We start from the raw sequence: 27268 nt of genomic DNA on the forward strand, positions 1-27268 counted from the left end.
TTAACCAAGAGAATGAGACCTGGAGAATTTCCAAAGTTTATTCTTGTACATCTTTCCACCAACCTGAAAAATCTTGAATGGAAGGTTCAAGTTTCAGTTATCACCATCATCATAATTAACCTAGTAGCTACATATATCACTGTTTGAATCACTCTCTTCTGGTTGAGGTAAATCGCCAGGTTTCAAAGGACCAAGGAGTCTATGTCACTATTTGCGCTAACCTCATCTATGGAGACCTTTTCTTTTTTATCCACTTTCATGGATATTTTGTCTTTTTAGGGGTTTACCCTCTTTCCGTCCTCTGAAAAAGCTGGCAATAAATTCCCAAGGTTTTGACTGTGTACTCTAGCCAAAGCACTGGTGGATAACACAATTAAAGCGATAAGGTGCTTGATAAGAGTACTAAAGTTCCTAGTTCTCCTCAAGATAGAGTTTCTGAGGCCTTCTAACATGGCTGCACACTGATCAACAGCTTAACTTCAGCTCTCCTGGTGTGAAAAAAGAAAGTGAAAGACAAAGTCAAAGAACTCTGCCACTCTCAGTAAATTCATATACCGACTAGTAAGTACACTGCCTGAATGCCAGCAAAGAAGAAACAGACAACCAGAAAGAAAATCAACTAGAAAAGGTGAAAATAAAACACTGACTGTGAATAGTCCTGCAGCTGTTGAGCAAAAAGCAGCTCAAATCTAGCTTTGAAGCAGAATATGGCCTCTAGTAATCTAGAGGAAAAATAAGTCAAACATGCTCAAAGGTGATTAAAACAAACAAAACACTCAAATAATACTAAGGCTGGAAAAAAATGGAAGAAGCTTTAAACAGATATTCACTTGAGCTCACAAAACTGCAAAATTCAGAAGTCAAAATTAAAGGCTGGCTGAAAATGACACTTCAAGAAGAAATGTTTTAAAAAAAAAGTTAGAATTAAAGAACATAACATATATAGAAAATCTGAGATTTTGTGCTGTAGCAGAGAAAGAACAAGAAACAGACTAATTTAATTTTATGAAGGCATAAATAAGCATGGTTTTCCACACCAGGATCTGTTAATTTAAAGGGCACATCATGCATATAACTCTAAACCTACGCCGAGAAAGCAGCCAAGATCTGTATTAGTAACGATACTTTCCTCCTGGCAGAAATAGTTGATCCTGACAAAACTGAGGCAAAAGGACAAAATATTGAAAGCTGTAAACAGGAGAGAGTTTGTGGACAATGATTATTCACTGTACACCAGGAAGAACAAACACATTTATCCCAGCAATCACAGAATGTTGAGAGGAAGGTGTGAGATTCTTGCTGTTGTATCCAGCTGTCTTCAGAATATTTTTCCTGGAGGATCAAAGTCATTTTTGATGCAGAACAGGCTAAGGGGGGGGGGGGGGGGGGAGTACAAAAGCTTGTCCAACAAAATTTGAGACATCAAGCAGAGGGGAATTCTGTTTCTCATTCTTCCAATAATAAAGAACATAGAGAGACTTTGCCAGTGAAACCTTCTCCAATGTTCCAAAGGAAAATGCATGAGACAGAGAGAGATGCACAAGAGTTGACACAGAAGCTGGAATACCTTGGAAAAGAACAGTGTCTGAAGTTGGGAGATGGATATGAACAAGACGACAACCAGCAACAAAGAAATTAGTGAATACACATCTGATTGCATCAATCAGATTTGTGAAATATGTATGTACAAGAAAAAGTAGAAAGAATGGACATTTGTTGAATTTGTTAAACTTGTGAGGAACTGAAAGGTATTTGCCTCACTTCAAGTCATTAAAGCTTGAAAAGATAATGAAGGGAAGAGGAAGGAAACGGGTAACAAATTAAAACAATTCTGTTCTTAGCAGTTACTTCTTTAAAACTTTTCATGATATAAATTGCATATTTTATAATAAAGCATGTTAGTTACTGTATGTGATAAAGATACCAACATCTATAAGATGCCTTTTTTCTTCTTTTAAGAGAAGAAAAGGCTAGACAAAAGCATGTTTAAGTTAATATGCTGTAATCTTGAGTTGTTGAGGTAGGGGATGGGGTGTAAAAGTACACAGATCATAAAAAAGCTGATGTGCTTTCTCTTACTTTTGCATAGGTGAATGCCTGGATAGGGCCCTTGGCTTAATCCAATAAGAAGTTTTAAGTGGAAACAAATTAATAAGAGAACACTGAATGTAATGGAAAGCTTTCCATTAGCAACACATGTTTCAGCTTGTCTTTAGAAGTCTGCAGTTGAGGACTACACTTTTTGCTTATGTTTACAAGGAGAGAAGCTGATTATAGGGTAATAAAAGAAAGCCAAAGCGCTGTTTCTTTCAAGGCTAAACGTTAATGTTTTCTGAAATCATGCAATTGTTTTTCACATCTGATAGGGGATAAAGATAAAAAAATAACTAGCGTAGGCACGAGCACAGACAGTAACACAAGTCTTAGAATGGATAACCTCAACTTTAGGTTATGCAAGGCCTGTATCTGTAGCTACGTACATGGGACAATTGTTCATAACAAGAGGGATAAACTTCATTATTTGAAGATGAACATAGTTGTGTGTGCTCATGTTAACTTAACAGGTTGTGCGTGTGTTTTTTGTTTTTAATGGTTTTCAGTAGGAGATAAGAAAATAATAGTACAAAAAACAAATAGGTAAAATGTTAGTGGGTGCATGTATCATAAAACATGGTAACAGGCATTTAAAAAAGCTATCAAATATAACAGATGTGAATATCATCATAATGGCAACACTTTCCATATTATCTTGGAATATGAATGGTCTCACAAGTATAGAGAAAAGGAAAGAATATCTAAGAAATGCAAAGTGCAAATAGCAATGCTATAGGAGCCATATCTGCAAAATGCTGAGCATGTGAATTTGCTAAAAAAGGATTTCAGGATTGATATTTAGCAGAATATCGGGGACAAAGGAAAAAACAAGTACTTACATGTATTTCTAGAAGAGGGGGGAAAATGGTAGTTTTGTGGTAGTAAAGGGCTACTGCCATCATGGAGTTTAGAAAAATTTTGAGAGAAATAATCAGCTTTCAGCAGCGGATATTACCTATAGGTGGGGACTGAAGTTTGATTTGCAACAATGAGGATGTATATGGGGGGCCTAGAAAGGAAAATATAACAAAAGGGCATAGATTTCTGAAGATAGAAGACATTAATTCAATAACAAAAACTTGGACAGAATTTACATATTTCATAAAGTACAACAACTGGGCTAGACTACATAGACATTATATTTCAAACCAGCATGTGCATTTAACTAAGAACTTTGATAATTGTCCAATTATTACTTTAGATAATCAGCCAATAAAAAATGCAGGCTGATGAAGTAAAAGTTAGACATTGGCACTTCCCCATCTGCTTGCTCAAAAGAGTGGAATAATGGAAATTGTTCAGGAGTTATAAGGGAAGACAAAGTACTCCAGAAGTTATAGCTAATGAGTGGTATAAAATGAAAAAGGAGTTAAAAATGGGGTAAATTAAAATAAAAAGAGATATGGTTAAGTAGTAACAAGAATTACTTTGAAGGGCTGACAAGGTTAAAGTATTGCAGAATAAGAGGAATCTCTCAGAAAAAGAAAAAAGCACAACTGCAGACTGCTAGTGAGAAAATAAGGTAGTACCTGGATAATATGCATAAGTTTAGAAAAGATTGCTCTTAAGCAACTTTTATTTCTTTTTTTTAAAACTCAGAGCACAAAAAACTTTTAGCACAATAACTTAGGCAAGACAAAGTAGAAAGGGTTATTATCAAATGTAGTAAGCCTGTAACAAGAAACCTAGTCAGAGATCATGTACAGGTATAAGGTAGACAAATGGGTAATCAAGAAAAGCATAAATGGAAATATTTAAGGAAGACTTAAATATGCCAAAATTAGGGGTAGATGAGGCTCAACAATTAACAGTTGATATAGGAGGAGAGGAGATAAAAATGGTGATGTATAGCCAATATGCAGAAAAGTTGTCAGGAATGGATGGTATTCCAGAGGAAGTTTGGAAGCTAAGAGCGAAGGAAATGATAAAGCTATGGAAGGTTTTGTTAAACAGTATTTTAAAAGAAGGAAAAGCACCAACATTCTGGAAAAAAGCTATGATGTCTGTAACACCAAAAGACGATGAAGGGCCATCAGATCCAGCTTGATATAAGCCCCATTCAACTTTAAACCATGACTATAAAGTATTTATGTCTATAATGGCTAAAAGAATGACAAAGGTATTGCAAAATTGATAGATCAATGTGGTTTTGTGGGGGGAATGCAAACATTTGACAAAATTAATAGAATAATGATGATCCACAAGGTAGCAGAATGCAAGAAAATACCTCTGTTGTTGAGGGCTCTTGATGCAGGGAAAGTAGTCAACAAATTGGGATTATACAAGTAGAGCAATGGAAGCATTTGCATTCCCTGATACAGTAACAAGGTTAATTAGGAGGATATATGAGGGACTGGAGGCAAAAATCAAAGTTGGAGGGTTCCTCTCTGATAAGCTGTGTATGAACTGACCAAGTAAGGGTGTCATCTTTCCCATTTATTATTTGCTTTATATATATAAAACCACTGGCAAAGAAAACGAGGGTCACAGAAATTCAAGGATATCATTGGTATAATTGATATGGTAATCATGAAAAGTTGGCTTTATTTGCAGATGACATTATTTTGTACCTGAATAAACCAGAAAAGGGCATCTCATTGTTGTGGAACATTCTGAGACAGTTCCAAGTTTTTTGGGGGTATATAAAATTAATGAAGATAAAACCAAAGCTATAGCTGTTAACTATAAACCTACACAAACTGGTTCAGCAATACTCATACTTATGGGGACGTGATAAAATGAAGTGTTTAGAAGTATGGTTTATAAAGGATCACTTTATGATAGCTAAGGATATGTGGGAAGAAACTAAAAACATAATACAAAAACTCAAACTGAAATCTCTTGCCTATGGATATGGATAGCAAGATACATGCAGTAAAAATGTTTTTAGTTCATTTAGTTTTCTACATAGGTCAGGAATACTTTAATCAACCAGAGGAGAAGTTGTAGATAATAAAGAGTTGAAGGATTTTATCTTGTTGGGGAAGAGGGCAAGAGTCACGTGGGATAATCTGGTATTTCCAACAGGACAAGGTGCTTTAGGATTACCTGATTTGGAGGGATATTTTAGAGTTGCACAGTTGAGGCTTTTGTACACAAACACAAGCAAAAAGCTACAATTCAAAGTGGAAAAGGACGATGATGATGAAAGCAGAAGGGAAATTCAAGAAATAAGGAAAGAGTGGGATTTTGAACGCAGATCCTTAAGGAGAATAACAGTCATGCAGATTATTATACTCAAAGTAGCAAAAAGTACAGTAAGAGCTAAGCCAACATGCGAATGGAAAAATGAGATTCTGCTGATATGGATGACTGCAATTAGGAATACAGAAGAATAGGCGAGGGAGGCCTGGAATTTACTAGAGGAAGCTGCCAAAGGAAACAAAACATTGGGAACATATACTTAGAGAGAGAAAGGTAATAACAATGGGCGGTGGCCAAGAAGATGTATGGAATACAGGCTAGAGACTGCCTTCCCTCTCAGGAATTGATATTAGAGTGCAGGCAAAAGGGACAGTAGAATCTTAAGTTAAAAGGTAAGTTTTCATTTGAATCTAGAACAGAAGCTGCTGTTAAAATGAGGTAATTAGAACATTGCACAATAAATAAATGAATCAACCAGAGGAGGTCAGAAAAGATTAGGACGAGAGATTAGATGAGCAATTAAAAAGAAAGAATGGAAGGACATACGTATGGCTCTCAAATATGCAACAAAGTCTAGAAGACTTAGGATTTTTGATTGGAAGTTTTTGCACAGGTACTTTATATTCCAAGTAGTCTCCAAATAATTTTTCCTCAGTACATGGCCAGTGTGGAGGTGTGATGGGACAGAAAGAGTTACATGGGGGCACATGTCTCTAGACTGCAATGAGTTGGCAGATTTAATTCCCTACAGAATACCCCTCTGTCAGGAATACTGAGTGAGCAAATGAGTGCAACTAAGGAAATTATTTTTTTTTTTTGAGCTGTGATACAGGATATGAATTGCCTAGACATAGTAATGTCTTGTTTAAGTTTAGTTCTGGTGGCTGACAAAAAATGATATTACTAGAAAATGGAAATCAAAGTCTAAACCGACCTTAATCGAAGTAGTGAAGACTGTAAGAGAGATAAAAGAACAGGAAGTTAGATCTTGAGAAAAGGGTAGGAGCAAATTACATAGAAAAAAATGGAAATTGTAGGAACAATATATGCAGAAAAAACTTCTGGAGGAGAACTCACACTGTGAAAATAGCGGACTCCAAGTCAGACTGCCGACCAGTCACGAGTGGAGTCCCACAGGGTTCGGTCCTGGGTCCTCTCCTGTTTGGTATCTACTTCTCTGAAGTCCAGGCCAACATGAAGGGACTCTGGCTGACAAAGTTCACAGACAGTTGCAAGTTGGGAGCTATTATTAACTCCCCAAGTGATGTTGACATCCTACAGAAAAGCCTCAATGACACCAACTGGTGTCAGAACCATGGTCTTAAGCTCAATGCCAAAAAATGTGTCATCATCCCACTTGGGAAAAACCCAGTTCCCTTGAATTACCACATTGATGGTAGTCCACTGAACACAGAAGACGTTATAAGAGATCTGAGAACACAGGTTGACAGTAACTTCTCTTTTGAGCACCACATTGCCACTGTGGTCAGAAAGTCCTTCTATGTGGCACATCTCATTACTAAGAGTTTTGCATCCAGGAAGAAAGAAGTTATTGTCTCCCTCTACTCTTCCAAAAAACACACAATAGTCCCGAAATATCCAAAAAACACACAACACCACACCGAGAAAAAATGGGGTCTATATCAGAACATCAAAAGTTCACATTTTCGAATGTTCTTACATTGACCCCTGATCAGCGAACGCTGACAACATCAAACATTCAGAACAGCAAATTTTTTCCTAGGGAAAAAATTTGCTGTTCCAAAACACACACACACACAACACAAGAACACCAAACAAACAGCAAATCCACACACATACACCTAAAGTCTTACAGCTAACCCTACACTAAACTGTACAAACACCACTAACTATCCACTTACCTTAACCCAAATCCTAACCCTAAGGTCCGTCACTATCGTACACTAACCTCACCCGCACCCTAACCCTAACTCACCTAACCCACCCTAACCCTCATGTCCACACAATCGCACACATACCCTCCCTCGCGCCCTAGCCCTAACTCACCTAAACCCACGCCCAATCGCACACTTACCTGAACCCGACCTGTAACTTTCCACCACAGCGCTGAAAATAGCGAAACGATAGAAACGGACAACCAAATTATTTCCCTAGGAAAAAATTTGGTTATCTGTCATTTCGCGATTTTCAGCGTTTGCTGAACAGGGGTCGATGTAAGAACATTCGAAAGTATGAACTTTCGATGTTCTGATATAGACTTGAAAAAATGCAATATTCTTTACTGATGTCTCTGGTACCTCGGCTTATGCCTTCATGGAATACATTTTTACATCCAGCAGCATCCATTTATACCGTTCAGTTATCCAATACAATAATCAAACAATGAAATGACGATTCCATTCTTAAAGAGCCCATACTTGCTGACATAAGCTAATAACAATTTTAAATACATGTCTATTCTTTGCATACCTTTTATATGTAATTATTCTGTGTTATTAAGACCACTCACACCTTTAATTCCTGAGATTTATTCATATATTTTAAATTAAAAACAAGCAAGCATTCCAATGACAATGTGAATAAATATGATAAATGTGTGGCCTTCTATATTAAACCACAACTAGTCCTGTTTGTCATACCCCAATCAAATCACAATGCAGGAGGGAACATAAACACATATTTACACTAAATATAATCACATATAACTAACTCCCCGAGATAAAAATTATGTGCATTCTATTGTTAACTGTTACTGTTCAAATCCAATTTCATATTTAACCCCCTAGGATGTAATGTTCTAAAGTTAATAATACATTCTGTCTCCAATAGAGTCAAATTTTCTACCACTATATTTAGTGTAAATCAAGGACTAGTAATGGTTTAATATAGAAAGCCACACTTTTATCATATTTATTCACATTGCCACTGGAATGTCTATTTTAAATTTAAAATATATGTAAAATCTCATGAATTAAAGGTGTGAGTGGTCTTAACACAGAATAATTACGTATAAAAGGTATGCAATGAATAGACGTGTATTTAAAATTATTAGCTATGACAGCAAGTATGGGATCTTTAAGAATGGCATCGTCATTTCATTGTTTGATTATTGTATTGGATAAGTGAACTATACAAACGGATGCTGCTGGATGTAAAAATGCATTCCATGAAGGCGTAAGCCGAGGTACCGGAGACATCAGTAAAGAATATTGCATTTTGTACTGGTGTGGTGTCGTGTGTTTTCCCTCTACTCTTCCCTCATTAGGCCAATCATAGAGTACAATGTCCCATTTGGCATGTACCTCACTAGACACTTGCAACAACTGGAGAGGCCGCAAAAGTACCTCACAAAGAGGATCCTAGGCCTTAAACACTTGTCCTATATGGACAGACTCTAAAAACTCCAACTATTCTCTGTCGCATATCACCTACTTAGAGGTGATCTCTGCTTGACTTACAAAGCCATGTCTGACCCAGCTCTGTTAGAAATGCCACATCTAAAGAAATCCCAATCCCTCCACACCACACGCTCCAGAGATCACAACCTCATTACCACAATCAACAGAACACGCTGGAGGGCCAGGTTCATAACCCAGAGACTGCCCATGCTATGGAACAGACTTCCCATACATGTCAAGCAGAGCACCTCGCTGGCCCTCTTCCAGAGAAATCTTGATGAGTGGATGGGAAATAGAAAATCCACCCCAGGGATCACTCCAGTGGCTCTACTTGACAGAGGCACTAGGAACTAAGGTTGGGTGGCATGATGCCAGGGTAATCCTATGGGCTAGGCTTGTAAAGGCTCCAGGGCCATTAGCCTAGTACAAAACTATGAACCTATGAACCCTATGAATGGGGTTTAAGAAAAAGGAGGTGGTGATGTAATGTTGGACTGAATATACGGTACAAAAGAAAGTACAGTTTTGTACCTACCATAAATGTAGATGTTCGAGTGCTAATACAGCTGCAGTCCTTACATATGGGTTCTCCTGCCGTCAGGTGGGTCCTCGGTCGGCCAAATTCCAAAGTCTAGGTCCGGCGTCGGTTGCTGTCGCCCTCTTCCCTGACGTCAGTGCGACAGGGGTACATAAGACACAGCCGACGCCATTTTCTTCAGTCTTTCTTGCCCCAGATGTCAGGTGCCCCCAGAAGGAAGGCAATACATAATTTATATATCTATGTATAGTCATGCAATGCAAAATAATCAAAATTCAGTAGTTGCAAGCAAATACACCATAGAAGGATAACCCAAACAGGTTTTATGAGGATGAGTTAGCCACTAGGCCTGTACCAAGAGGGGAAGGAGGGAGGGAAACCTGGACTGCAGCTGTATTAGCACTCGAACATCTACATTTATGGTAGGTACAAAAATGTACTATGTTCATCATGCATACAGCTGCAGTCCTTATATATGGGTAGAATCCCAAAGCTACGCACAGGGTGGTAGGCACTAGGTGGAATTAGGAGGAGCCAGAATGCCCTGCAACACAGCAGTGGCAAAGCCCGCTCTTGTTTTGGAGTATAAAGGTAGGTGGTAGTGTTTAGTGAAGGTATGCACCGGACTCCAGGTGGCTGCCTCCAAAATATCTTTGGTAGGAACTCCTCTGAGGAAGGCTGCTGAGGTAGCTGTGGCCCTTGTGGAGTGGGGTCTGATGCCTGTAGGCACAGTTTTACCATGAAAGGAGTAACAAAAACGTATGCAGTGGCCTATCCATTTTGAAATTGTCTGTTCGGAGATTGGCTTTCCTTGAGCTCCTACAGCTGTTTTCCTGAACAGCTTTGTTCTGTCCAAATAGTAACGCAGTTGTCTATGGATGTCTAAAGAATGTAGCAGCCTTTCCCCTTTGTTTTGAGGATTGGGGTAAAAGGTAGGTAGGTGTATGGCCTGATTTAAAGCTACCCTGGATACTACCTTAGGCATAAATGACGGGTTGGTTCGTAGGGAAACCCTGTCCTGATGGAAGATGAGAAAGGGCTGCACAGCCATGAGGGCTTGTAATTCCGAGACCCTACGAGCTGAGGTAATAGCCAGAAGGAAAGCTGTTTTCCAGGACAAACATTACAAATCTGTTGAGGCAGCTGGTTCAAAGGGAGGCAATGTTAATTTTTCCAGTATGTAATTAAGATCCCAGGCTTGGATTGGTTGTTTCCTTGGAGGTCTTATATTCTTAGCCCCTCTGAGGAACTGTCTTAAGAGTGGGTGAGAGAATAAGGGTGGATCAGTGTCGTATTCTGCAGAAATGGCTGAGGCATGGATTTTAATGGAGGAGAATGACAGTCCACTGTTCAGCAGTTCAGTTAGGTACTGTAATATCTGAGGCAAATTCAGTTTTTTAGGATCCTGATCCTTTTTCCCATTCCAAGCGCAAAACCGTTTCCATTTTGCGGAGTAAGCTTTTCTAGTAGATGGCCTTCTGGCTTCCAAAATGACATCCAGTACCTCCTTGGAGAGAAGGGTCTGTTGTGGTGTTAAGGAATTTTCCATGCAGCCAGATTGAGTGTTTTCAGCTGACTGTGAAGAGTTTTGTAGCTGTGCTGCGTCAGAAGGAGTGGCATTAGAGATAGGGTCCATGGAGGAGAATGTGTTAGGCTCCTCACGAGTGGGTACCAGTGTTGTCTTGGCCAGTCTGGAGCAATCAGTATCATCTTTGGTCTGTCTGCTCTTGTTTTCAAAAGCACCTTGGTCAGTAGAGGAAGAGGTGGAAAGGCGTAAACTGTCCGTGCTGCCCAACTGAAAGAAAGGGCGTCCACTCTCCAGGTCTTTGGATGAAATGTCCTTGAGCAGAACTTTGTCAATTGGTGATTTTTGTGGGAGGCAAAGAGATCCATGTCTGGACTTCCCCAGGCTTGGATTATCTTTGTAAACACTTGAGGATGCAACTTCCATTCGTGAGGGTCTGTCATATTTCTGCTTAGATTGTCTGCCAGCATTTTTCCATACCTGGCACGTACTGTGCTTGAAGCTTGATTTGCCATTCCAGAGCCCTGTTCCAAAGTGACATGGCCAGCCTGCACAGGGGGTATGAATGTGTTCCTCCCCATTTGTTTATGTACCACATTACTGTGGTGTTGTCTGTTCTTATTAATAATTGCCCTGGATGCAGGAGGTACTTGAAAGCTGTAATTGCATTTATCACTGCTAGCATTTCCTTTTGATTGATGTGAAGGTGCTTTTCCTTTTGGGACCATTTGCCCTGAATGCACCTGTCTGTCATGTGTGCCCCCCAGGTGTAGTCTGAGGCATCTGTTGTGATGACTTGATTTGCTTGAGGCTTGCTGAATGGTAGACCTGCGTTTGTTTGGCATGCTTGAGCCCACCATAGAAATTCCTTTTGTAAACGTGGAATTAGTGGTATTATTGTTTCCAAACTGTGGCTGTGTTGAGACCATAGGTTTTTTAGGTACCATTGAATTTTTCTCATATGCAACTTTGCACATGGGATTAGAAGAATGCAAGATGCCATGAATCCCAGAGCCTGCAGGATTTTCCTTGCAGTTAGCCTGGTACAATTTGCTAGTATCTTGAAGTACTGAGTTAGTTGCCCCTGTTTTTCTGGCGTAAGATAGGCCATCTGGGTGTTTGTGTCCAAGTTGGCACCCAGGAAAATTATTTTCTGAGATGGCGTTAGCCTGGATTTCTCTTTGTTGACTGTGTATCCCAGAGAATTCAGTAACTGTGTTACATAAGCCAGATGTTCCAGAAGTATGCACTTGCTGTCCGCTTGGATCAGGCAGTCTTCCAAATAAGGGTATATCTGTATCCCTTGAAGTCTGCTGTAGGCAATTACTGATGCCAGGCATTTCGTGAATACTCTGGGCGCAGTAGATAAGCCAAAGGGCAATGCAGAGAATTGATAGTGGATTGAACCTGCAAGAAATCTAAGGTATCTTCTGCAGCTTTGTCTGATTGGGACATGCAGGTATGCCTCCTTGAGGTCCAATGTTACCAGCCAAGACCCCTTGCCCAGCATGGGAAGAAGCTGCTGTAAGGTGAGCATCTTGAATTTTGGTACTAGTAGAAATGTGTTTAGGATGGATAAGTCCAAAATGGGTCTCCAATCGGTTCCCTTCCTTGGTACCAGGAATAGTCTGGAATAAAAACCTTGACCTTGCTCTTGAGTAGGTACCTCTTGAATAGCTTTCATGTCCATGAGCTTTGAAATTTGTATTTGAGCCTCTGCCCTTTGATTGTGTGGCAGGTTCGGCATGCCTCTCATTTTGGAAGTGTGTGAAAATGAAATCTGTAGCCTCTGTTTATAATGTCCAGGATCCATTTGTCTTTTGTGACAATATGCCAATTTTTTGAAAATAATGCCAGCTTTCCTCCCAAGGGTGCTGCCACTTGAGCCTTGTTTGGCATGCAAAGGGGAAAGTCATTGGGTTTGTTTTCTGTATTGCTGTGCATTGTCTTCGCCACCTCTTGATGCTGGAGGTTGCCATTGTCTGCCTCTATATGATCCTTGAGATTGTCCTCTGCCCCTTCCGCGTCTGTATCTACCTCTTTGGGGCTTGTCCGTGGCTGGAAAGGACCAGTTTTTTGTAGGCCAATTTCTACTAAAATGTGGTGGTTGTACCTGTAGAACAGTTTGCATAGATTTAGCTTTTTCTTCCATTTTCCTTAGTATTTCCTCAGCATTAGTACCAAATAATACATCCTTTTGTAAAGGAGCATCTAGTAATTTAGCCTTGGCATGATCAGGCAGGGTTTGTTCCCTAAGCCAGGCATGTCTACGAATGACTGATCCTGTAACTGCAGCTCTACTTGAGGCCTCTAGAGCATCATAACCACATTGTAAGGTGTGCTTACCCACTTGTTCTGCACTATGCATCATATCCCGCAACTCCTTCAGATCTGGTTGTTCAGGTTGTGACATTTTATTCTTTAATTGTGATAACAGAAACTGCTGATATTTAAGCATACGGAACTGACAATTTAAGGCCCTCATGGCTAGAGTGGCCGAGGTATATACCTTTTTTCCCCAACTTTCTAAGGATCTAGACTCTCTTTCGGAAGGTAATGGATTCTTAGCAGTAGAGGCCTTCATCCCCTTGGGTCCCTGAGAAATGGTTTCTGGGTCAGCATTATGGCTTTTGTAAAGAAATTGGTGTGAGTTAGGAACTCTGTAGTACCTATCAGGCTTGACTGGGGCTGGAGGCAGGGAATCCGGATTAAGGCAAGCCTCCGAGTAAACATCAAGTATATCCAAGACAGGAGGTATCGCCAGAGGCCTGTGTTGAGGTAGTAGAAGAAATTCCCTAAGCCTTTTCTTTGAATCTGAAAAATCCTGGCCTTCCCAATGGAAGTGTTCCCTCAAGGTATGCAAGGTTTCCCCGAATGAGAAATCCTCTGGGGGGGATACAGAAGGAATGGACTGTTCTGCATCAGAATCTTCAAAAGGGGAGTACGAATGCTCCTCTTCATCAGAATGTTCTGAAATAATAGACCTGGTCAGAAGAGGGAGATTCTTCCTCCACTCTGGGTCTCTTGTCTGGTGGGGGTTGAGAACCCCTGATAAGAGTAATTAAATCCTCAGCCATTTTGAGCATCTGCTTTTTAGGCATGGGGCCTGTAGATGGGCCCTGTGCAACAGGCCTCTGTGAGTGCATGGCTGATTTAGACTTAGTAAAGGCCTAGATGGCAAAGGAAGAAGAAGGTCTGAAGACACCATGGGTGGAAGTAGATCTGTCCACATTAAGAGGTTCAACACTCACAGTGGCTTCGGTAGCTGTAGTCAGGGTGTGGGCCGAGGAACCTTCGGTCTCGGGTACAGAGGACACCACCAGAGAAGCGTCGCCGGTAGTCAGGGGCTGCGTAGGCGCCTCACTGAGAACCGGACCACGTGTAGCCGGTCTTGGTGTGGTGGCGGTGGAGACCGTGGGCCTCACGTGTCAGTCTTTGTCCTTGCGTTTTTTGGACAAAACGGTAGTCGGAGTCTCAGACGACATTTTATAGCTAAAAGCTTTACCAAAAAAGTGCTGGGCGAACTCCGCCCGACGCTTAATAGTGCGTTTATTAAAGGTAGCACAAAAGCGACAGCCCGAGACGTCGTGGTCTGGGCCTAAACAAGGAATACAGAGGGAATGGAAATCCTTATGCGGTATTTGCTTCCCACAAGAAATACAATTGTTAACTTTGTCTGACATCGGTCTGAGGCAAGAAAAGTTTCCCCAACGGGGTACTTAGCTTTAAAGAAGACTTCGGTTTCCAAATTTTCGTAATTTCAGGAGCTGGCAGACCGGCACTTGCGAACTACTTCTGCTTCAGGCACCGTGCGGCAAAAAAGACTGGAGAAAATGGCATCGGCTGTGTCTTATATACCCCTGTCGCACTGACGTCAGGGAAGAGGGCAACAGCAACCGACGCCGGACCTAGACTTTGGAATTCGGCCGACCGAGGACCCGCCTGACGGCAGGAGAACCCATATGTAAGGACTGCAGCTGTATGCACGATGAACATCATATATGACATATGTTTTTAAATGTGAACCTATTAATATATTTACATAAAAGTAAACAAACCATAAGTTTGTCTATGTCACAAGCGATAATTCAATAAAGGTGGTTAAAAAAGTGTTTCTGAAAACAGCAGCAGAACACTCACCTGCATCTAAATCGTAGCTTTTGCTCAAGTAAAAACAGAGGGACTAAGAGTGAATGGGCGAGACCAAAACCACAAATAACTACCTTTACAGCTAATTTGTCTCTCACAAAACATTTGCTGGTATTCTACTTCAGAGATGCAGACACTAAAAAGTACTTAATAAGAAAACGAATACTATAACTAATAATATCAGCAATTGATATACTTAAAGAAAAAACTAGAACTGAACTCACTGTGCTAATATGCCAAAGCAGCAATTATCAGAACAAGCAGAAACAAGGGACCATTTATTACTGCAACAAAGAAATGATCTGTAGATGGTGACCTCCCACTGATTGCTTCACTTTCCTTTACAAATTAACTTCCAGTTAAGGTCACAACATGGTAGGTAGCCTTGCACACTTCAGGATGCCTGTGCACTTTCCTTGAAATGTGAGGCTAAAGACATTCATTTTATCAATGTTTGCAGCAGTGACCCTTAAGATAACCGCCCAGTCCACCCTACCTAAACTCTATCTACTGCAAAAAAAACATTTTAGCTGACAGTAAGCAGAAAATGTATGATGGTCTCCTTTCCACTTTTTACCCCAAATCATAGAAAAAAGGTGGTAAACTGACTAGTTCAGGAACACTAGTGAAAAAACTTTAGAAGCAAGTGTAGGACTCATCCTGAAGGATAATCAGTCTTTACTGATAGGAAAAAAACATAAGGCTCCCTACACATGACAAAAGCTTGAAAACCTCACAATGAAGAGGTGACAACACTTTCTAAGAATTTCAACAATATAAAAACCAAGAGGTGCTGAGATGCCACTTCTCAGGCATCACTGGCTAGTTCGCACAAAGGGCAAGACCTGCTTCCCCCTTGTGTATGCACCACGTCACTGTGGTGTTGTCTGTAATCACCAATAGTGGTCCTGAAGTCAATAGATCATTCAAAAATTTTAATACCTTCATCGGGACTACTACTCTGAGGTTGATGTGTTTATTCTTCTTGAAGTGGGGAATCCCCTGAACTTAGATTCCTTTGGAAACTACCTACCTCAAAGGAACGTCCGATGAGTCTGTTAAACTGTGTAGGCGTGGCAGCATAGAAAGGAAGACCTGAATTTAGCTGCAACTGACTTGCTCACCTTAAGAATTCCTTCCTGGCAAAGTCCAAAACTGCCACAGGAAGATGCTGGAGTTGAATCAAACCGACATGAGGAACCACTGAATTCTTTTCATATGCAGTCTGGATAAAAGTAGTAGTAAAGACAGAAGATGCAGCAAATAGAGAAAACCTGAGAGATTCTGCTATATCAGACAAATTGGAAGGAACAGACTGCATTAACTTTATGAAATTACAAACAAGCAACTAGACTAGTATTTGACAGCAGGACTTTTCAACTGAAAGGGCATAACCATGTGTGTGTGTGCTCCAAATCTGGCCATCAGAAAGAAGCAAAAACCTAGGTTAGCAAAGATTCGTCATGCCAGCAGAGAGAGGTCTTCTTGATAAAACTGTGACAGAAGGGAAAAGTATTAACAAATGGGGACACCAGATTGTATGCAGAAAATACAATTGTGTACACTTACCATAAATGTTGATGTTCGAATGTATTCATTGTTGCAGTCATCACCTGTGGGTTATATCCCTGTTGTGGTAGCCCTCGGCAGGCACGAATACTAGAGTCAATGTTTTTCTGTGTTAGCTGCTGTCGCTTGCTGCTTGACGTCAGGTCGTCAGTGCTATAAAAGGAAGGCAGCCGACACTATTACATCAGTTTTTCTTGCCCTAACCAGTCAGAGGCCCAAGTAACTATGGTAAAGTGGTCCTGGTGGCTAAAAGCCACCGTTAGAAACTTATGTCTCCGTAAAGAAAGAGGATATAAGGGGGGAAGGAGGGTGGGAAACCAGGACTACAACAGTGAATACACTTGAACATCTACATTTATGTTAAGTGTACACAACTGTACTATGTTCTTTGTGTTTCACTGCTGCAGTCATCACCTGTGGGAGGATTCCCAAAGCTGCAATAGGAGAACAGAAGGACATTAAATGTTCCTGCAACACATGAAAACTTGGTCCTGGGAGGGGTTTAGTTTGGACTTGGGAAATTGATGCTGAATCCCAGAGATTACAGGACAGAGATGACTTTATGGAGATGGATGTGTAGGGAAGTTGACCAACCTGCCTGGATCAGGCAGTCAGGTCATACAGGTATGGAAAAATCTAAATCCCTTGGACCCTGCAATAGGCTACCACTGGAGCCAGATACTTGGTGAATACCATTGGAGCAGTAGACAGTCCAAAGGGCACGGCATAGAACAGAAAATGCTAAGAACCCACAGAGAATAGTAAAAACTTCCTGTAGCTGGGCCTTATGGGGATATGAGGATATGCATCTTTGATGTCCAAAGTGGCCAGAAATGCCTGAATCATTAGCAGAGGGAAGAGAGTTTGGAGAGTAAGCATGCAAAAAGTGGGTACTTGCAGAAAAAAGTTGAGGTGGGAGAGATCCAGGATGGGTCTCCATGGGCAATCTTTCCTTGGGACTAGGAAAAGTCTGGAGTAAAAGCCCTTTCTCTTTTCTGACAGAGGAACAAGCTGGATAGTCCCTTGAGAGAGAAGGCTGTCAAAGACTGTCTGAAAAGGGGGAGCTGGTCCTTTGGTGCCTGTGAGATACCTCTTAAAGAGGGTCGAATGACCCAAGTCACGAAGTAACCCTTTTCTATAACAGCCAAGACTCACTTGTCTGAGGTAATGCTTTGCCAGACATGAAGACAGTGAGAGAGTCTTTGGGATATGGGAATGGAATCTGGAGGGTTGAGGGGGAAAACAGGTAGTCACAGGCGACCTGCCCTGTCTTGAAACTGAGATTTCTGAACTGGAGTCTGAGCAGGCTTTGAAGGAGGCTACTATTTCCTGGACCTCTTTTTGCTCCTACAATGAGGGGTAGGAGCAGAATGTTTCCTGATGAACCGTGTCTTTATGGGATATTTCCTGTGGAATTTAGGGACTGGAGACACAAACAAATGTTTTAAGTCTTGTAATTCCTTCCCCTTTTGCTGAAGGGTTTTGAAAAGCTCTGCCACTTTAACCCCATAAAGGGCAGAGTTGTCCAGGGGTGCATCCAGACAGTTAGACCTGATATCATCAGATAAGGGTTGGAGTCTCAGCCAAGAATATCTTCTAAGCACCAAGGCAGAAGCTGCAGATCTGGCCAAGGCCTCTGCAGCATCTTATCACTTGAGAGGACAAAGAGATGAGGCTAGATATTTGTGCCTTAGTAGGAGAGTGTTGGAGATCAGCCAAAGGTTTAGAAACCTGGGTCAGAAGGGCCAGGGCATACTTTGACATGCGTGTCTGGTAGGTGACTGCCCTAAAAGCCAAAGTGGCAGAGGTGTATACTTTTTGCCAATGCGTTCCATGGTCTTACTGTCCTTATCAGTGAGGAGGACAGAGGTTCAGGGAAGTAATCTGGAAGGCTTGTCAGCAGAGACTGAAACAGTGCCAGGGTCTGCAACAGGGCATTTAATTGGAAGTGTGGCCCCTTCTGGGACCTTATAGAACCTGTCAGGCCTTCTAGAGGCTGGTGGCTGAGAATCAGGGTTTAGACAGGCTGCACTGAAGGTGTCCAAAAAGGCTGGTAAGACTGAAGGGATGGCAGAAGGTGAAGGGGTGTCCATTTGTAAAAGTTCATAATACCTCTTTGAACCTCAGATATTTCAGTGGAATCCACTTTAAAAAAAACTCGCTCATTTTTGAGATGGTTTCACCAAAGGTGAGGTCCTCTCCTGGGGAGTGTGCTTCAGCAGAGTCCTCGGTGGAGGCGTACCCAAGAGGGGAAGGCATCTGAGAGGCACAGGAAAGGGAGTCCTCTGAAGAGGAGCCTGAAGAGTCCTCAGCATCAAAAGAATGAGGATCTTCAGTCTGAGGCCTAGGACTGATAACTGGAGGGGCAGCCGGAAGGGAAGCAGGCATAAAAGGACTAAGGGCCATATAGGAATTAAATAAGCTTTGAGAGAAAGCTTGCCAATCAGGCAGGCTTTCTGAAGGAGGAGAAACATGTTTCGTCTTTTGTTTCCTTTTTTAGGGAATAGGTAGGCCTAGAGGGTGTACAGCCTAAGGAAGGCCTAGGTTCAGATGGTTCTAAAGCAGTGGAAGGACCAGTCTGAATGCCCATTGAGAGCCGAAGTTCCCCCTTGTCATCAGCACCTAACGTCTGCAAAACCTCCACAGACGTGCTTTCAGCCCTAGTTTCTGCAGTCTTTCAAATGGTGCCCACTACACCTAACTCGGCTGGTTCCATACATTCATCCAGGAATGTCGGGTGAAGGAGATGCAGCACTAGGATCAGGCCTGGAAACTTTGGCCTTCTTTTTTGGTGGCTCAACGGTCTGACTGGATGGCCCTTCCAGAGCCATGCATTTAAGATGCTGGTTTTCTAAGTAGATGGGCGTGCAGACAGCTGGGAAGAGTCTTAGGATGAAACTCTGACAAATCACGCTGGTTTTATGGTTGTGGTTAGGTTCTAGACAGAAAAAACAAAGCTCGTGGGTGCCCTTATGGGGGATCTGACAACCGCACCTACACTTTCCTTTCTTGGATGACATGAACCTAAGCAGGCATGCACTGACCAAAAAGAGAAGAAAATGGCCCCAACGGGGTACTTACCTTAAATTTGAAGATCCAATGGCAGAGGCGGCAGGAACAGCTGATGTTTGACTGGAAGCAGAGAAGTTCTGGGGAAAGGTACGTGCAAGATGTCACTTTTATGACCCAAGCACACTATGGCCAACGGCAAACGTCCTCTGTACATTGCAGTGACTAAAGCTTTTGTATACTGGCTGGACATTTGGGTAGCTAAGCAGAGGATAACCCAAAGGTTATGAATACTGCAACATGGGAATAGAAGGACATCTAAAAGCTACACTGCAGATATGCATACAGCATTTCTACCAGTCACAAGCAAAATATTTTACAGAACAGCAGTGCATACTAGAATCTCATCTTAATTAAGGAAACTGATGCTTGACTTTTTAATTACTGATGCCACAGGGCAGTTCAACAGATACACACAGCACCTGTAAAAAAGTCCAACTTACAGGTCTCTACCTCCAGCCTCCTGAATGTGGAAGTGCCCCTGAAAATGTGAAGGATATAGCAATGAGTTGCCAACATCTTTAATTTGGAGAGTTACAGTATACTTAAAATCTATTAAATCTATTGCTTTATACTTGCACAATGTTCTGTTACTAAATCTACATGATTCAATATTGTTTACCATGGATTTTTGCTTAACATTAGCAATTAACTATTTAACACTTTCAGTAAGGCTCAGGGAATTTTTATAAGGCAAAATGAAGAAATTACAAGAATTAGCCTGGTTCCATGGTGTAGAGAATTGCAGCAAGTGCAATGGCTGTGTGGAGCAGAAAGGATGAAAGCAAGTTTGTGAAGTGACAGAGACATGGTTTAATATAGCGGACAGCACTCAGGTTATGCAGGACTATAACACCTTCCACACATTTAGACCAGCTGCTGTGCAGTAGGGAGAAAATAGTGGTGTTGACTCAATCAACATCCACATCAGATTCACACACCAAGGCTAGTACAGCAGCATGATTCACTAAAGCCTCTATGTCCAAATAACTATCAGAAAGGTCCCATACCATATATTAACTAGTTACAAAACTTCCTCTATGACACAAGAATGCCACAATGGCTATCTATAGGAACTAGAATCACTAAGTATTAAAATCAGTACACCATTTTCCTAGGAGATCTAAGCTATCCAACTATTGAATGGGAAATCTACACCACTAGTGCACAAGCACAGAGATTCCTGCACTTTGTCAATACAAATGCCCTGGAACAATAGTACCACTGAGGAGAATAGCATCTTGGATCTTCCCCTTACTAATACATGGATGCATCTCGCACCATTCCTTGCATATTTTCTTCACTTCTTAGGTCTGACCATAAAGCAGTCTCCCTCAAAATAAAATTAAAACCAGAGATCCCTTCCATCCAAGACAGCTTCAGAAACATCTTTAAACAAACTTACATACTTCCTAAGTGACACAGTGGCAAGCTTCATATTCCCACCAAGCCCAACTAACTCAAATGAATACACACAAATGTACACCACACTTCACTAACAGGTAAACAGCTGCATAGATGCAGCTGTACCCCGTAGGAACAAGTGCAGGTCAAACCCCAGAAACAACCCTACAGGGTGGAACCATAATATCAATTAAGCTTTATAAAAAAGGAAAATAAGTTTGACCAAAAGTAGGAAAAGTAATTCCCAGAATGTTACAGCACTTGTCTCTGAATCAAACAACTCAGAAGCTTAATAAAATTCACCATAGCCAAGTGAGGCTAAAATAGCTACCCGTGCCAAAGACAATTAGAAGGAATTTTTTAGTTATGTTCGTAACCTCAAAAGCACATGCAGCAGCAATGCACCAAGCTGATTGTGAACATTGCTACCTACAGTCAGGCTGAATATATAGCAAACCTACTGGCGGAGATATTTAGTTCCAACTTTACTCCTCTCTATTTCTATCTGCACCTCAAGATACACCTGAAACTGGCTTGCCTGCAGCTATCACACAAGACTAAGTTCTAAACGTGCTATCACAAACTAAAAATACTGCATTGATGGGTCTTGACTGTATCCTTGGATGCATCTTAAGCAGCATGAAGCAAGATGTAGCCACACCCCTAACAACACTGTTCAATCTCAGTCTCCATACAGGTTTTGTGGTAAGTGAATGGAAAAAGGCTACAGTCATTTCCCTGCATAAGGGAAGAACTCCCACAGACCTAGGCAATTACAGACCTAAAATTCTAGGGCAACTACTAAATGTTTTATCCCAGGCATGGGTCTCCTCAGAATACCTATGGTATGATGTCAGTTATTCTCATTAGGGGTAATATATATATTTATCAACCATGGCATTGGTAGGGTCAGTCTCTAACCACATGGAATAGGTTAATTCAATTCAAGCACAAAAAGGGAAACTGGCTAGGCTTAAAATGGCCATCAAGGGCAGCTAGAAAAGTACTTGCTTATGAAACTATAAACCTACAGGTGGCTAATATTGCCTCATTCATCCTGGAGGTGGCTCTGGCTCCCCACTTGTGTAACACCTAGAGGAAGGCCCAAGTGTTGCACCAAAAAGGTACAAATCCACCAAGAACATGCCACAATACGCCAATGAAGTTGTGTGTGGCTGCAGTTCATGCATGCCTTCCAGGGTATGCAGTAATTCTGGAGCTTAAGGGAGCTGCTACAAATGTTAAGCTTCCAATGGGTGGAAGGGAAATTCACATGATCACACAGACTACGTAATTCCCTGTTGCCAGACTCTCACCTCTCTGAAAGGCAAATAAGCTAAACCCCTCCATTCACAGAATAAATCAGATGGAGTGCTATCTTTCTAACATGAGATGCCTGGAACTCATCAAAATAGAGAAAAGACAGGACCAATGGGGTGCAGCAAAGGGAGTTAAAGGGACAACATCTTATGGATAGGGGGGGAAGAAATGAGCATTAGAAAGATTATAAATGAAATATTCAACATATGTCAACAAAAAAAAAAATTCTAAGAAATGTAAGCATGAAAACCATACGTGTGTTGGTAAGTAAATGTCATAGCTTGTTCCAGAGTCAACATCCACTGCATGGAATCCAGCGAAGGAACCGTAGATAACTTTCAGTCTTTGACCTTCCTCTACAGTAAGATCCACCAGCAATGGTCTGTGTGACAAATCTCCAAATGACTGCAAAAATGAAAGAAAAGAAAGTTAAAAATGTAATTTTGCACTTTTAGTAAATCCTTATTCTACAAGCCCAATAAATGCAGCTTTCATATTCTTATTAAGATGGGAGAGGAAAAGTACAGTTGTGTACACTTACCATAAATGTAGATGTTCGAGTGTATTCACTGTTGCAGTCATCACATTTGGGTTATCCTGCCTGGGGTAGCCCTCAGTCGGCCCAAATACAAGAGGCTTAGTATTTCTGCATCGGTTGCTGCCACTCCAGGACTGACGTCAGGTCGTTACTGGTATAAAATCAGGCAGCAGACGCCATTACATCAGTTTTTCTTGCCCTGTCAGGAGCCCCCAATAAGGGAAAAATAAAGAGCCAGCACAACTCTGTTTGGAAAATAGTGTATTAAAAAATACACCTCAATTCATTTTATTCACATAAAACTCTAGACCAGTTTCGGCTTAACAGCCTTCTTCAGTGAACAAAAAAAAGACAACACACCCTACCAGCAGATGGTGTATAAATACATCGCTAGATTGGCCAATATTATTAAACAAACATCACTTAATTAATTCATTAGAAATATTCATTAAGGCCAGGTGGAATTTTCCACGTATTTTCCACACAGAGTTGTGCTGGCTCTTTTATTTTTTGTATGGTGGAAGAACACCACTAGTAGAAAGTAAATACCAAAAATTCCCTGTAAAGAGAGAGGAAGAGAGAGATAGACGGGGGGGGGGGGTACAGTTGTGTACCCTTACCATAAATGTAGATGTTAGTGCGTATTCACTGTTGCAGTCATCACACTTAAGTTATCTGCCTGCAGGTAGCCCTCAGTTGGCCCAAATAGCAGAGCTTTGGGATTTCAGCGTCGGGTGCTGTTGCTTCTTCCATGACATCAGGTTGTCAGGGGTATAAAATAGGCAGCCAATGCCAATACATCAAATTTTCTTGCCCCAAATGTCAGGAGCCCCCAAATAGGAAGCTAGTACATGGTGGGGAACACCACCAGTAAAAAGTAAATACCACTGCTATTAAAAATGTCCATAGAGAGGAGAGGTAGAAAAAATGGAGAAAACCAGGGGGGCTGGAGGGAGGGGAAACCAGGACTGCAACAGTGAATACACTTGAATATCTACATTTATGGTAAGTGTACACAACTGTACTATGTTCTTCGTGTACCACTGTTGCAGTCATCACATTTGGGTTGATTCCCAAACCTGAAGAAAAGGGTGGAGGCAGTCAAGAAGACTGGGTGATGGCTAGAATGCCCTGCAAGACTGCGGTGGAAAAGCCTGCCCAGGATTTGGAGAATATAGGCAGGTGGTAATGCTTGGTGAAGGTATGAAAAGATGTCCATGTTGCAGTCTCCAGGATGTCCCTGGTGGGGACCCCTCTGAGAAAAGCTGCAGAGGTGGAGGTTGCCCTGGTGGAATGTGTCCTGGCCCCCTTTTGGGGTGGTTTCCCTTACTGTTTGTAGCAGAAATAGATGCAGTGTGCTATCCATTTGAAGACTGTTTGGATATGGCCTTGCCCTCTGCCCCTGCTGCAAAGCTGACTAGCAAATGATCAGTTTTTCTAAAAGATTTAGTCCTGTCCAGATAAAATCTGAGCTGTCTGTGCACATCTAGAGAGTGCAGAATCTTTGCCCCCTTGTTTTGTGGGTTAGGGAAAAAGCTGGGGAAATGAATGGATTGGTTGAGAGCCATACTGGACACCACTTTAGGCATGAAGGATGGGTTAGTCCTGAGGGAGACACTGTCATGGAAAATGATGAAGGTCTCTACAGCCATGAATGCGTGTAGCTCTGATACTCTTCTAGCTGAAGTGATAGCCAGAAGCAAGGCTGTCTTCCAAGAGAGGAATTTTAACTCTGCTGAAGCTGCAGGTTCAAAGGGGGGTAAGGGTGAGCTTTTCTGACAAAGTTAAGGTCCATTGCTGGGGTAGGAGCTCTTCTGGGTGGCCTTAAGTTGATAACCACTCTTAAGAACTGTTTGATGAGAGGGTGTGAGAAGAGAGGTGGCTCTGTGCTGTAATGAGCAGAGATGGCAGAGGCATGAAGCTCAATAGAAGAGAAGGATAGACCCCTGTTTAGCAGGTCTGCTAGGTAATCTAGGATGAGAGGTAGGGAGGGCTGTGGCGTTTTGGCTCCCTTAGCCTGGATCCAGGTGCAAAACCTTCTCCACTTGTTCAGCATAGGATTTTCTAGTGCTGGGGCGTCTGGCCTCACTTATAACATCTAGGACTTGTTTGCTTAGGTTGTCAGCTTGAGGAGAGATCAGGGAATAAGCCAGGCTGCCAGGTTGAGGGTCTGCAATTGGGGATGCATGAATTCTCCATTCCTCTGGGTCAGGAGTGTTTGGATCTAAGGTAGGTGCCATGGTGGCAGGCTGCGCAGCAGAGGGTGGCCAGTCTGGGGCAATCAGAATTGCCCTCGTTTTTTCCTCCCTTATTTTGAGCAGTACTCTTGAAATGAGTGGTAGAGGGGGAAAGGCATAGACCGAGAGGTTTACCCACTGGAAGGACAGAGTATCCACTTTACAGGCCTTGCTGTGAGGTTCCCTGGTGCAGAATTTGCTGAGCTGATGATTGGAGTGGGAGGCAAAGAGGTCCACCTTCGGGGTGCCCTATTTCTGGGTTACAAGGGTGAAGGTTCTGTGGTCTAGCTGCCACTTGTGTGGTTAAGTTGTCTGCCAGAGAGTTTAGTGAGCCTGGCAGGAATTGTGCTAGCAATGAATTTGCATTGCTGAGGCCATGTGCCAAAGGGTCATGGCGAGCCTGGAGAGAGGATAAGAGTGAGTCCCTCCCTGGTTGTTGATATACCACATCACTGGGGCATTGTCGTTTTGATCAGTAGAGGCCCCGGGGAGAGTAGGGGTCTGAAAGCTGTCAGGGTGTGCTGAACAGTTAGCATCTCTGTTTGGATGATGTGCAGATTATTTGATTTGGGCTCCAATGGCCTTGAATGCACCTGCCATCCAGGTGTGCACCTCAGGCATAGTCTGATGCGTCTATGGTGAGGGTCTAGGTGGCGTGGGGTTGTGAGAAGGGAAGTCCCTTGTTGTGGTTGCATGCTGCTGCCCACCAAAGAAAATCTTTCCTTAGACAAGGTATCATTGGTATGACAATTTCCAGGTCTTGAGAGTGTTGACACCAAATGCTTTTTAGGCATCATTGCACTTTCTTCATACACAGTCTGGCATATGAAATGAGTAGAATGCAAGAGGCCATGAACCCTAAAGCTTGCAGGATTTTCCTTGCAGATAACTGGTTTCTGGTGGCTAGTTGAGAGAAGTAGCCTGTCAGGTAGGCTTGTTTTTCTGGAGTAAGGTATGCCCATCTGGGATGCTGTGAAAAGGCTTGCTCCCAGGAATACAATTTTTTTGTGTGGGGACTAGTTTTGATTTCTTTTCGTTGATAGTATACCCCAGGGAGGTCAGCAGGTCCTTTACTAGGTCAGTTGCTGTAACAGCTTTTCCTGTCTGTCTGAATCAGGCAATTGTCTAAGTAGATGTCTGGAATAGAAACCTTGGCCCATCTGTTCTGCAGCAACATGCTGTACTGCCCTCATGGAGAGCAGGGAAAGGACCTGCTTTTTGGCCTCTGCCCACAGGTTTGGAGGAAGATCTGGGAACCCTTTTGGGGTTGGCAGTGTGTGGAAATAAAATTTGCATCCCTGGGACACTACTAATGAGAACCCATTGGTCGATGATTATAGAGGCACAGTTGCTTGCATGGAAGGAGAGTTTTCCTCCTAGTGGCACAAGCAGGTGGTAAGGGGTGGAGGTGTAAAGTCATTGTGAGTTCTTACCATAAGGGGGTGGCTTTCAACTCCCTATTTTTGAAGAGGAGGAACTCCATTGCTTAGATTTCTGCACTCCCTGGGGCTGCTGTTTGGGGGGTCTGCTTCCCCTGGGTCTGGGCTGAGCTGGCCTGGAGGGGGCAGGAAAGGACCAGTGCTTGGAGGGGCAATGCTTACTAAACATCAGAGGCTGGACCTGTAAGAAGTCTAACTGTCTGCATAGATTTAGCTTTTTCTTCCATCTTCTTTAAGACCTCTTCTGCCTAGGTGCCAAATAAATTGTCTTTGTTCAATTGTACGTCCAATAATTTGGATTTGACAAGTTCTGGCAAGGTCTGTTCCTTCAGCCAAGCATGCCTTTTAAGGACAGAACCAGTAACTGCTGCCCTGCAAGATCCTTCTAGGGTATCAAAGCCACATTGCAAGGTGTGCTTAGTAACTTGACTTGCAGAATGCATTAGCTCTTGTAATTCTTTATTTCTGCATAAGCATGAAAGGAAGATATTTTTTGTTTGAGGAGTTCCATGGTATGCTGCTGATATTTCAGCATGTGGAACAGACAATTTAATGCTCTAAAAGCAAGAGTAGCAGAGGCGTATACTTTTTTACACCATCTGTCTAAAGCTTGGGAATCCCTGTCTGAGGGGGTGGGATTCTTAGCTGAGGTGGTTTTAATTCCTTTGGGTCTTAAAGAGATGACCTCTGGGTCAGCAGTAGGATTTTTGAAAAGGAATTTGAGAGAGTCAGGAACTCTGTAGTACCTGTCAGGTTTCCTGGGAGCAGGAGGAAGGGTGTCAGGAGTCAAACTGGATTCCACAAAAATATCATCCACAACATCCAGGATAGGAGAAATGGCCAAAGATCTGTGCTGTGGTAA

The 27268-nt window shown here is 42.1% G+C and overlaps 1 protein-coding gene across 1 annotated transcript in view; it reads right to left on the reverse strand.

The window, feature by feature from the left end:
• The window catches only part of MAP4K4 (mitogen-activated protein kinase kinase kinase kinase 4), a 3343981-nt gene that overhangs the window by 253314 nt on the left and 3063399 nt on the right, over positions 1-27268 (reverse strand). The window contains exon 29 of the mRNA XM_044071965.1: positions 22448-22597. Coding sequence (XP_043927900.1) covers positions 22448-22597 — 150 coding nt within the window. The remainder of the gene's footprint in view (positions 1-22447; positions 22598-27268) is intronic.

This window comes from Protopterus annectens, chromosome 5.part0, assembly GCF_019279795.1.
Source record: "Protopterus annectens isolate FY-2018-M chromosome 5.part0, PAN1.0, whole genome shotgun sequence".
Classification (NCBI taxonomy): domain Eukaryota; kingdom Metazoa; phylum Chordata; order Ceratodontiformes; family Protopteridae; genus Protopterus; species Protopterus annectens.